This window comes from Molossus molossus, unplaced genomic scaffold (genome assembly GCF_014108415.1).
Source record: "Molossus molossus isolate mMolMol1 unplaced genomic scaffold, mMolMol1.p scaffold_m16_p_11, whole genome shotgun sequence".
Lineage (NCBI taxonomy): Eukaryota > Metazoa > Chordata > Mammalia > Chiroptera > Molossidae > Molossus > Molossus molossus.
Window position 1 is genome coordinate 41,245,204 of NW_023425346.1, and position 12,863 is coordinate 41,258,066.

The window sequence follows — 12,863 nt, forward strand, 5'->3', positions numbered from 1 at the left end:
GCAATTAGGAGAAATTTACTTACCCACTATTAAGCAAATCTACACCTCTCCCCCACAAATTACCAAACTTGTGAAAATGGAAAATGTAGCATGTTATAATCAAATGATAAGATCCTTCCAACTAAGATATATTTGTCCTCTTTTGGTCTGACTTATAACAACATGTTTTTCTATTCAAATGAGTTTTTACAAAACTGTTTATCTTTCAGGGAACTAAAGCTTTCCTGTATTTCACATAACATGCAGATACTTTTATACCTGTATAAACTATAAAATTATTGACAGAATTAACAAACAGAAAAGTTTACTTAAAAATTTGAAAAAAATATCTATTATGTCAAAGCTTCTTTCTAGTGAAACAATAAACTGAGGACTTGGTGAGTGTTTACCACAAAGGTATATGTATAGCTATACCAATTAACTAACAGAGTGTAGTGAAATTAAATTCATTGAGGTTATGGTACTACTTTTCTGGTTTAAAGACTGTACTTTTTAAAAAGTGGATACCTGCGGTCCATCTCTGGCTTCATAGAAGTCACCCACTCTTATTTTTGCACTGAAGCTGAAATTGTCCCTTGAGATATCCATTATTCCATTTCTGCTGAGATACTGAAAAAATCACATATTTTTCCACTTCAGGTTTTAATAATGACAACCCAGCTTTGATGTATAGCTATCTTCAGGACACTAATGTTTTGCATATTCTATCTATCAAGGGGCTATGGATTTATAGGAGTTCAATTTAGGTTAAGTACGTTAGTCCCATACAGAGAATATTTTGCATCAAGGAACTTATCTGAGAAAAGAGAGTACCTTTTTTCCATAAGCATGCATAATAGGCACCAAATGTATGTTATTTGGTGAAAAGTATGTACCTTTATTACTTCAGGGTACTGCCTAAGTTTCTTTCCACAGGGAGCATAATATGCTACTTCTCCTTGAAGGCGCCCTCCAAAGTTTCTTATTCTTGTCTCTCTCTGCCAGCTATGCATAACAGAAATGAGAATTATAACATACCTAATTTAAAAATACTTCTAAAATCTAAAAAAAAAAATTTTTTTAAAGAATACATGCTCTTTAGAAAACATGAAAAATGCAAAGAACACAAATATTAAATCCCTTGATTATACAACTCAGATGCATTTACTATTAAAATTATTTCAAATTTTAGTTAAGTAATTCAATTAAAAATTAATTAGACTCAAGTTACAAAAGTATTAAATTCCATTAGATTTTTCAGAAGTCATAACTGGAATTACTCTGAGACATATTCAATAACATGCGTCAGTGTCTACTGACTTTTGACATCGAAAAAGCTTTAAGTGAGAGGAGGAAAGTAAACCTGGCTCTCTGCTCTTGGAGACTCATGTACTTCCCGTGTGAAACTTCTCAGTTCTAATGACACCATTTTAGCCAAACTCTGGTCAAGTCTCTCAGTCTAGCCACATTGGCTTTCTCTGTCCTTTGATTCTGTCTTCACAAAATCTCTGACACTCTTAACTGCACCCTGCCCTTTGCCAAATCACTTGCTCTCACTTCTTTTTCAGTCATATTCCCACCTGGATGTATGATCCCAGCCCAGCTCTGCCATATCTAACACAGCAGTTAGGCTTAATTTCAGTTTTCTGATATATCACCTCATTTGCCCTTCTAGCTCTTCTGCTATAATAAACACTATGCAGTACCTTCACTTTACTAGTATTAGAGAATGAGAAATCAAACATGCATAAACATGTGTGGGGAAAGCAAAAAGGGAAATCTCATTTTCCATACCCATATTCCAAAGGTATACGCAGTTCACGTTCATCTGTTACTCTTCTTCTTTTGGAAGTGCCTTCAAGAAAATTCAGCCAGTTAACATTAAAGACTAGTTTACGCAGATGACAATTTTTTGATAGTTGTGAACCTTCTCTTTAAATCAAATATCTTAATGACCTGGATTATTAGTGTTGTTCTGCAACTTGTACATTATTTTTAGATGGTTCAATAAAACACACTGTATAAAGTAGAGGGGTTCTTTTTTCTTCTTTGGTCTGTATGACAAAAACTAGTTTTTCTCTTCAAAGAGAATACAAGGCAAGGTAAAAATATATAGCTTTCTTCTCATTTTGATATTTAAAAATGGCTAAAGTATTAGGAGGGAAATAGAAGTTTCAGAAAACTATATACAGTTGTTTTCTTTGAAAATGAGTTTTAAGATGCTGAAAGATTTCAACCACTGACTCATACATTTAAAAATAATATAACGTCTATGTTCATACAAATCCATAGTCAAGAATATTACCAGATCTTTTAATTAAAGTACAAAGGAATCAGATTATGATTAAATGTAAAATTTTTCATAGATGACGGCCAAGTTTCACAAATACAAATACACACATTTTAATTAGTTGGATACCATACTGGCTTGTGGGAAATGAAAGCAAGACTAGAAAGTTCCAAGAAAAAAGTGAAATAAGTTAAACAACACAGTATTTCACTATACACCTCTATATTTTCTTAGCTACTGAAATGAGAATAAAGAATAGTTTTGGAATATTAATGTAAAAAAATTTTAAGACCTCTAGAAGTTTACAAAAGGTCAAATAGAAAAACAAAGATGTGGTATGTTATGGAATAATAATGCTACTCTCTAATATAAATGACTGGCTACGTGTTGGGCAGATATGCAATTGTATCTTAAGTAATCGATGAGCTCCTTTTTATCAAATGCAAAAAAAGTCCACTGTCAATGAAATACTAAACTCTAGAAGCATAAACTAAACACAGAAGCAGGAAAGTATTCAAAATCAAGAGCTGTCATTAAGCAGGTTCTAAACTTGCAAACACAGAGAATAAAAATGGAAATGGGTTATATCCTTTGAAAATACATGCTGACCTTTCTTAGCCAACCTAAATCTAGCTGTAACACTTGACTCCAATGAGGTCATCCTCAGAACACTGTATAAATAAGAATTCTTGCTATGGTTTGCCTTCTACTTTACAATAATAAAAATAAAGTGTAGGTACCAGAGTGTGGACTTGAAGTAAGTGTGGAAGAAGGTGTGCCAAGAAAAGCAGGTGACTGGGATTCAGAACATAAGGCAGCAGGAGCAGAGCCTGGGGCTTTTGCTATGTGGAGGTTACGAGGTGTTGAGTGAGCTGTGAGACTGATGGAAGGGCTTTTGACAGAGGAAGCTGTTTTATTCAGTTTCATTGAAGTTTTCTCTCCTTCAGTATCACTATCTGATTCATCTTGGTCTTTATCATCATCATCATCTTCTTCTGATCCTTCTGTATCTGATTCTGAATTACTATCTGATTCTGGGAAGTAAAAGAAGCATTTGTATATTATAACTAGGTAATCACCAACAATTTGCAGTTTGCACCTAAATGGAATAGTTCAGGAACCAGCATCTGTGAATGAGAACTTAAATGAGCAATCTTCCTGAAGCGTAAATGTAAAAATTACTATCTTGCAAGCTATTTGAGTACAATGTATGCAGGCTATAAATCCTCAAAATTCTTCATTGAAGTATCCATTTTACTCAAAACTTTACTCATAAAACAGTTTTTCTCATATGACACTATTCACACGATGAGTTCTGCTTAGTGGCTTTAAATTACTCTTAATTTAATGGAGAAAGTAAAGTGCAGAGGGAGTAGAATTGACTATTTAAATTAATAGATCCCAATAGCTTAAGAACTATAGTTCACTATAAGGAAGAGAAGATTGGGACTACCATCACCCTTTCATCTGAACTTTGAGATAAAAGAAAATTTTCCGGAGAATATTCCTGGCTTTTTTGGCTGCAGCTGTTTTACGTAAGTATTAAGACTCCATCAGGCTTCACGGAAGACTAGGATTACTGGAACAACTGTGTGGCATGATTCAATGATTTAATAATTAAAGTTTGTTCTAGCAACATACTCCTATAAATGCATCCACTCCTACATATATGTAAAACCTATTCCTAGATTAAACTTGATAAACATAGGACTGATATTTGTACTGTATCTTCATGGTTTCCAGAATAAGAGCTTTTGTGTGGGATTATGTTTTGTGTAGTATTATCTGTCTGCATTAAAGTTCATTATAAAAGTTGTCTTTGAAAGATGTTAATATTCACATCCATTATCTATCATGCAAAGTTGTGTTTATGAGAACACCAGGAAAAAATATTACAGGAAAAGTTGTCTTACCCTGAGCAAGTAGGTTGTTTTTACCTTACAGTTTCACTTGTATAATTGACTATATTTTCCTATTCATAATGGTGGCTAAAAATTTACAATTAGATTTGGGGCTGACCAGTAACAAATCCAAAAACTTTGATATGTTCATTTCTGTATTAAAAATGTAAGCTATCTTGTATTTTCAATCTTCCGTGGAACAGGAAAGAAAGTTAAGGGGAAGAAAAATAAAAGAAGCTAACTAAACAACAACAACAAAAATCCAAAACCAGAAAGTGAATCAAAATAAAATCAGGAAGTACTCCACATGTTATTAAAATAAATACTGTGTTGCTAATAGACATTCACAGGGATTTAAGTATTTGGTACTTTCTGAATGACTGTGACACATTTTAACAAGTAGTAGAAGAGATACAAAAAGGGATAAATGAGTGGCTCTGAATTAAGTGAAAATTAAGCAAATTCATGAAATTAATGCATCATTTATATTCACTTTAAAGTATTGTTTGCTTAATGTTAAGTGAGTAACAAAGCTGAGAATTTTACTTAGGAGTCCCGTTCAGCTACTCCTATATTTTACCAGCTCACTACAGAAACGCACATAGGTGAGTGAAACATAGTAAATGACATAATTATAAGTCTGTGAATTAAGGACCTCTTTACAATGTTTTGGTTCATGTAGCATTTACTAAAATACTTTAAATTTTAAAATAGAAAACAACCTGATTGGCTGTCATCAGATTCTTCATCATCATCATCTTCCTCATCTTCCTCATCGTCTTCCTCTTCATCTTCATTTGAATCTTCAGAATCTTTACTACTGGGAATGTCTGAATCTGTTCCTCTGAACTGTTCCACTAAAGATTTTGCAGGATGAGAGTGCTGCTGTGTTTTGACTGGGTTTACATTATTGCTAACTGCTTTTTCCTTCCCTTGACTATGGAGTATGGGAGAGGCAGAAGGCATGACAGCTGCCTGACTGCCAGGGGTCCTTCTCCCACTTGTACTCAAATTGACAGGTGAGGAAAAGGGGGTACTACTTGCAGTAGCAATGTTTTCATTAATCTTACTCTGCAGTTTAGTTTTGGTAGTAAGTGCTAGAGGAGCTTCTTGAATGACACTCTGAATAACTCCATTTGGTTGGTGATTACCTAAAAGTGCATTTGTCAAGAATGGGTTAGGGTGGTTGTTTTCTAGTGTTTGTTTTGGATGTGCTGGTGAACTAGAGGTTACTTTTGGATTTGACAAAGCTGCAATAACCTTCTTGAGGCTCTTAGAGGACTCCTGTTTCTTTAACTGTGCTGGAAATGTCTGTTTATATTGTTCCTGTTGAAACATAAGTTAAAAAAAACAAATCAACAATGTACTGTAAGAACACAGATTACTTTTATTTGCCTTCAGTATCTGACAACTGCTTATATATACATTTATATACATTTAAATCATGATTACAATGCTATAAAAGTAGTGGCCTTGATGGCTAGCTGGTTGCTGAACCTTGGCTAGACATAATATATTTAAATTCAATTACTCTTCCCTGCTTAAGACATGTTTCCTGACTGCCCCCTCTCTTTAATATTGCTCCTCTTTCCTCAATAATCGAAGCCTGAAACTCCAAAATCATCCTTTACTTATCTCCAAGTCAGCCTACTAGTATGTCTCTTGGATTCCTTCATGAAAACATTGTTCAAATTTAAGCCATACCATCATTTCTTTCTATCCAACTCAATATATGCTATATACCACTAATGTAATTTAAATCTTAATATAAGTCTAATATTATATATTAGTTCCTCAGTCAAAAGTTTTAGTGCCTTTTCCACCATTGGCAACTTTATAACGGCCAAATACTTACTTTTGATATTCAGATTACTTGCCAAGAAGGCAATAACGTACCTTTCTAGTCTAACCTGTCATGCCCTGTGCATTCATACTTTCACTACCTCCACATTTTGCTACTATTTTCTCTGCATGAAACATCCTCCTTTTATAAATTCTAAGTTGATGAAATGCTGCTCATTCTTCAAAATCCAACCAAGAAGCTTCCCACGTTTGTCCCACCCAGAAACGCTCATGGCCTCGATCCCTTGAGCACCTTAACCTCCTTATATTGTCCTGTACAACCTACAGCCTACATGATATGAAGCTGACAGAAATGCTGGCTCAGTATTCTGTGGGACCGACTTTAGAGTGTCTTCATTATATTAGCATTGGACAAAGTATAACAAAAGTTTAGAAAAATTATTCTTGGAAAAGTTAATTTCTAAAACATTAAGCCCTAAAATTTATACTTTAAAAAAGGAACAAAAATTTATTTAGGTAACAGAATCTCCTTGAACAGAATAAAACCATATGGATTTTATTTATCAAAATAAATTTAAATGATATGCAAAGATGAACTGAAATAGAATGATTAAAACACTTTAAGCTTTAAAAAACAGAAGGTAACATTCTGTAATGAAAATGGTTGCCTTGAAATGAAAATCAGCAGTACTGTCAGCATTGGACCTGGGCTCTTTATAATCAGGAAGCAAACATTTATGGTGGGCATTTCACAAGGATACATGCAGATGGAATGTCATACAAAAAAATTTACTACATATTTTAAAACACCAGTACCAATTAGTATCCCACAATTCCTAGTAAAGATTTTTGCTTATTAACATCTTTCCTGTATTAGTTTAGAAAATTAAATTATTAAGATAATTCTTTGTACACAAAGACTGTCACATAATATCTGCCCCTAAGGCAATGCCCCACAAAGAGAAAGTATTTAGTCAATATTTAATCAGTAAGTAAAATATTGAAAATTAGCCCAGCTTTTGTGGCTTAGTGGATTGAGCAGTGTCCCATGGACTGAGAGGTCCTGGTTCAATTCCTGACCAGGGCACATGCCGGTGTTGCGGGCTTGGTCCCCAGTAGGGAGCATGCAGGAGGCAGCCCACTGATATTTCTCTCTCACATCAAGGTTTCTATCTCTCTCTCCCTTCTGCTCTCTCTTAAAATAATCAATAAAAAAACATATTTTAAAAATAATATAAAGCCCCGGCCAGTTTGGCTCAATGGTAGAGCATCAGCCTGTGGATCAATGAGTCCCGGGTTCAATTCCAGCCAAGGGCACGTACCTTGGTTGCGTTTCATCCCTGGCCCTGGTCGGGGTCATGCAGGAGGCAACCAGCTGACATGTCAATCTCTCATCAATGTTTCTCCCTCTCTCTCCCTTTCTATCTGAAGATAAATGAAAGAATATCCTTAGGTGAGGATTAAAAAAAAAAAAAAAAGAATATAGAAAATTATAGCAAATAATTGCCTTTACCTTTTAAAAATTATTTTATAGCAAAATTCTTAACATAAAAATACTTTAATATACTTCATTGTAGTTAATATTTATGACATAAATATTGCTTACTATAGTGTATAGTACGTGTGTGTGTGTATACACACACAATAAGTATACCTGAGTCTCTGAAGATTGAAAAAAATTTTCTCTAGGCAAAACTTGATAAAGAAAATTCACTCCTGGTCTATATATCCAATTATTGTGCATAGATTTGAATTAAATGTTTGCAGTATAAGAGTATAGAAGGACCTAATGATTGCTTAACACTCAAGAAAAGCATAGACTAATGAGGAAGGCAGATACATACTAGATATCATGAAACAGTTGAGGATGTCATAAGAAATAAAGCAAATTTATTTATATTAGATTGTATATAAAGAAAAAGAGCTACTATGAGAGAAGTATTTATAAAACACCCTGTCAGTCAATACAAGGTACTAATAATAAGTAGTAAAGTCATTTAGAATTGAGTATAATGTGAATGCCCATTCACATAAAATAGTTCCCATTAACTACCATTATTTCAAAAACACCAAATTATTTCATCTTAATCAAGGGCTTTTAAGTCAGAATGCTCCTTAAAACACTTCTGGTCTTAAGCTGTTATGTGATGTTGGCAAGTGGCTTAACCTCTCTGAGCCTTAATTTATTTATCACGCATAGTTTTAAAAGGATTATGTAAGATCTTATGTGTAGAATGCCTACCTTGGCTATATTTATTAAGCAAATATTTAATAAGTGACTTTCTAATAGGCAGTAATATAAAATTCTTAAATTAAGAAATCTTTCATAAGGCAAATATTTCTTGATGTTACATGGTAAATTCATTTATGTTAAAGTGGATTATACATTAATGAGAATTAAACTAGCCCCCAATCCCTTGCAGGTTTGGCTCAGCAGTTGGAGCATCAGCCTGCGGATCAAAGAGTTCTGGGTTCAATTCCAGTCAAGGGCACGTACCTCCGTTGTGGTTTGGTCTCCTGGCCCAGGAGGCAACCAGTTGATGTGTCTCTCTCACATTGATGTTTCTCTCTCTCTCTCTCTCTCTCTCTCTCTCTCTCTCTCTCCTTCCCTCCATCCCTGTCTTCTACTCTATCTGAAGACAGATGGGAAAATATCCTCAGGTGAGGATTAAAAAAAAAAAAGTAGCCCGCAAAATGTAATTTTTAATTTGCTTAATTTACTCATGGAGAGTCAATGATGTGATGCCAAAAATTATGCCTTCTTATAATTGAACAATGCATTACAAATGATCACATGCATTATATTATACCAATGGCGACTCCTTTTAGATCAGTGATTCTTAAATCTGGCTGCACATTTTAATAACCTAGGAAGCATTTTAGAAGTGCATTACCTTAGTCTCAATACAAGAGATCCTGATATAATTATTCTGGGGTGGTATTTCCTTTTTAAAGTTTCCCAGGTGATTCTAATGTATACTTACACTTGAGAACTAGTCATTTAGATTCTTAAAAAAGCCAATTTGTTCAAGTCATTTTGGTTTGACAATGTTCTTAAGGTCTTCACAGTAAAGTAAGAGTCAGTGGACTAGAAGACGGTGATTTTTTAAAGAAAGGCAGAATATCATAGTGGTTAAGAAAAATAACTCTAGTACTATACTCCTAGCTGTGAGTTCTAGCTCCATCACTAAGTAGCACTGTGATCTTGGGAGAGTTAAGTTCTATGTCTCTCAATCTGATCATCTGTTACTGGTCATAACATTAGTAGTACTACTAGGTGTTAGAATTCAGTGAATAAATGCACGTTCAGCACTTGAAACAATGGCTGGCAAACAGTACGTGCTCTATGAGTGTTAGTTTTTAGAATGCACATGATAATTTTTGTAACCTAAGTTCAAACAAAATAATACTATTTTTTTCTTTAAGCTAGGCTGGTTATAAAATAAAAAGTATTAATCATCTAATTACTAGTATTTCACTAGACATATGGATATAGGAAAAAACATATACATATATATAAAATCAATAAGCAAGAAAATCAAGTTGAAAAATTTATTTGATGAGTGGTTCTCATGTATGCATAAGTAAAAATCACTAAAAATATTTTGTATTGCATGTAATTCACTATGAATGGCAAAGGAAAATGAGTTTTATAAAGAATTTTTAACCTTAAAATTGCTAAATTATAGAACTACAAAGGTAAGTTACTTAATTCATTTTTTAAAAAAAGTTTTAAACATGTTTTTATTAATTTTTTAGAGAGAGAGAGAAAGGGAGAGAGAAATAGAACTATCAATGTCAGAAACATTAATCAGCTACCTCCTGCACACCCCGTACCGGGGATCGAGTCTGAAATCTGGGCATATGCTCTGACCAGGAATCGACCCAGGACATCTCAGTCCACGGGACAACACTCAATCCACTGCCACACTGGCCGGGCAAAAATTCATTTCTTTAAAAAAAGAATTTGATATTTGAAAAAAAAGACACTGAATTTTAAACAAAAGTGATTGTAAAGTATGTCTTAATCAAACATATTTCTCCCCTTACTGCTAAATCATTAAACAAAGAAAAAAATGGCATGATTGTGTTGCCAAAAAAATATTAAGCAGATGTACATGTAAATATAAAATCAGAGAAATTTAGTTTGTTGATGTGCGTATTTGATTCCTGGAGCTTAAAAGAAGTATAAAAATAAGAGTAGAATTTCATTTAAACCTGCATATTATAAGACTATATAAAAGCTGCTTTTCTAATAATAAAATTCTTCTAGAAATAATTATTAACTCACCCGTTTAGATCGCAATTCACTGGTCAAAGGACTAGATTCTTCAGAGGTATTTTTATTCCCTGCTTTAAGTATATCAGGAGAAGGAACTATGAGCTTCATGTAAGTTTCCTTTTTGGCTTGATTTACCAAAGATAAAGGTTTCACATTGGACACCAATCCCGTAGACTGTATTACACTTGTGTGTTTGGTCACAGACTCCTCCTTTGCCTGAGAGCTTTGGAAAATAAATGGAAGCTGCTGTGACAAAACCTGAGGCTGCTTCTGCTGGGACTGGAATGATGAGTGAGTCTGGGATTCAGACACAAGAGGTAATGGCTGGTGTATTCTTTTTTCCTGGGCTTTTTCAGTTGCTTTCTGTCCATCTGCTTTTGGGTCGGAAATACCATGTAATAGCACCTATAAATAAAAGTTAAAAGGCAACAGCTTAATATCTATTAAAGAACACCAAGCAGGAAAAAAAGGAACTTTAAAAGTGTTCCTAGTAACTTATGATAGATATATAAAGCATGAGAAATACAGTAAATTTTTTTTTTAAGTTTTTTATTGGTATTTTAAAGAGAGAGGAAGGAAGAAAGAGAGATAGAAACCTCAATGTGAGAGAGAAACATCAACTGGCCACTTCCTGTATGCCCCCTACTGGGAATGAGCCCGAAACCCGGGCATGTGTCCTGACCAGGAATCAAACTGGGACCTCTCAGTCCATGGGACAATGCTCAATCCACTGAGCCACACTGGTAGGGTGTAAATGTCTTTTTAAAATTTCTCCATCTCCTATTCCATCTTTTGTAAAAATAAGAACTTCATGGCAGGGGTATCATCCCGATACACCAAGGTTGTGGATTGATCCCTGGTCAGGGCACATACAAGAATCAACCAATAAATGCTTAAATAAAAAGAACAACAAATCGATGTTTTTTCTATCTCCACCCCACCCTCCCTCTCTCAAATCACATTTTTAAAAAGTAGGAACTAAAAGCAATGATTAAATTTAAACTTCACAGACTTTGAGAGTCAGGATAAACAAACTAATCCCTAAATATAAATAATGTGTGGATACCAACAAGAGAACTATGCATACCTGGTTGTTACTTTTATGTTGTGCTTCACTCTCTGAATCAGAATCATCATCTTCACTTTCTTCAATACTTGGATCTTCTTCATCTTCTTCATCTTCCTCTAGATCATCTGAATCACTACTACTAATGCCTTCGCTTGAGGTGTCTGATGATGTGCCTGAATCACTATCACTGTTGCTAGAACTTTCCATAGCTTTCTTCCTTGGTTTCTGGATAAAACAAGATTTTTAATAAAACATTATTTTTGAAAAAAATTCAAGTTTCAATAAGAGGTATGCTCTTTTAATTTTCAAATGATATTTTCAATCTCAAAATGTCACTTTAGAAAATAGGGAAAAATCACGTTATAATGGTAATTATTCAACAAACTAATCAAAGTAACTTATGTGACTAGAATTCTCCAATAAAATATACAAGCTCTGACATGCACAGAGTACTGGAAACCTCAATATAGTATATTACAAAATAAAAAGAGTAATTTATAAAATAATTCCAATTGGAAGTTCTATATTTAGCTTTAGTCTTCTTTATTTATGCAGAGAGTGAATCAGTAGCCAAATATGTACATATAACAGGTCAAACACAGCTTTCTAGGTGCTGGACTACAATGATGCCTAAGAAACAGTCCTTGTCTTCCGGAAACTTACAAGCTAGTGGTGGTGGTAGAGTAGATAGATAATTTATATAAAAGCAAATCATTCCATACAGTAATAAGGGCTATAGAGAAGACAAGGTAAGTAGCAAAGGACTTACAGGCTGTTTTAATTAAGGTCAAATTTTATTTTTTTATATTTCACATAAAAAAAAATATGATAAAGAGATTGATTTCAGGAACATTTAAGATTCTGTAGGAAAAAGGAAATCCAAAGATTGAAGAAAGGGACATTAAGTCACAAAAAAGGAAAGTTAGGGGTTTAAAGCGTGAACAATAGTAGTGGGGGAAAAAGAGAAAAAATCATGCGATGAATTATAAATAAATAACTATATAACAATGGAAAAGTTAAAATTCTGCCAAAAGGAAGTCTGAAAAGGAGAAATATTGAAATGATAGAACAGGGAATTGAGTACAACTTCCGGTCAAGATGGCAGTGAAGATAAACGCAGTATTGCGTCCTCCCACAACCACATCAAAGTTACAACTAAACTACACAACAACCATCATTCAAAGCCGCCTGAAATCAAGCTGAATGGAAGTCCTACAACTATGAAATTAAAGAAGCAGCTACATCCAGACTGGTAGGAGGGGCGGAGGCAGACGGGCTGGTCCCATACCCACGTGTGGCGGATAAAAGTCAGGAGGATACCTCGGCTGGGAAGGTCCTCCCTGAGGACTGAGGGGTCCCTGTCCCACACTAGGCGCCCTGCTCATGGTTCCAGTGCCAGGAAGAGAATCCCCATAACTTCTGGCTGGAAAAACCAGCAGGAACTGAGGATCAGGGAGGCTGAGGCAGCTGGAGCCCCAGGCAGCTCCTTAAAGGGCCCGCGCACGGATTATCGGACTCTCTCCCTCTAAGCTGGAGGGG

General features: G+C 34.5%; 1 protein-coding gene across 16 annotated transcripts in view; it reads right to left on the bottom strand.

Moving 5' to 3' along the window:
- BAZ2B (bromodomain adjacent to zinc finger domain 2B) overlaps positions 1-12,863 on the bottom strand; it is a 373,027-nt gene that overhangs the window by 74,631 nt on the left and 285,533 nt on the right. For 10 of the 16 annotated variants that reach the window (XM_036254456.1, XM_036254454.1, XM_036254455.1 and 7 more), the window contains 7 exons: positions 11,343-11,549; positions 10,265-10,660; positions 4,893-5,496; positions 3,010-3,303; positions 1,774-1,834; positions 876-984; positions 508-609 (listed from right to left, as the gene is read on the bottom strand). In XM_036254456.1, the coding sequence (XP_036110349.1) occupies positions 508-609; positions 876-984; positions 1,774-1,834; positions 3,010-3,303; positions 4,893-5,496; positions 10,265-10,660; positions 11,343-11,549 (1,773 nt within the window). The remainder of the gene's footprint in view (positions 1-507; positions 610-875; positions 985-1,773; positions 1,835-3,009; positions 3,304-4,892; positions 5,497-10,264; positions 10,661-11,342; positions 11,550-12,863) is intronic. The other 6 variants (XM_036254458.1, XM_036254457.1, XM_036254453.1 and 3 more) reach the window with 2 other exon arrangements.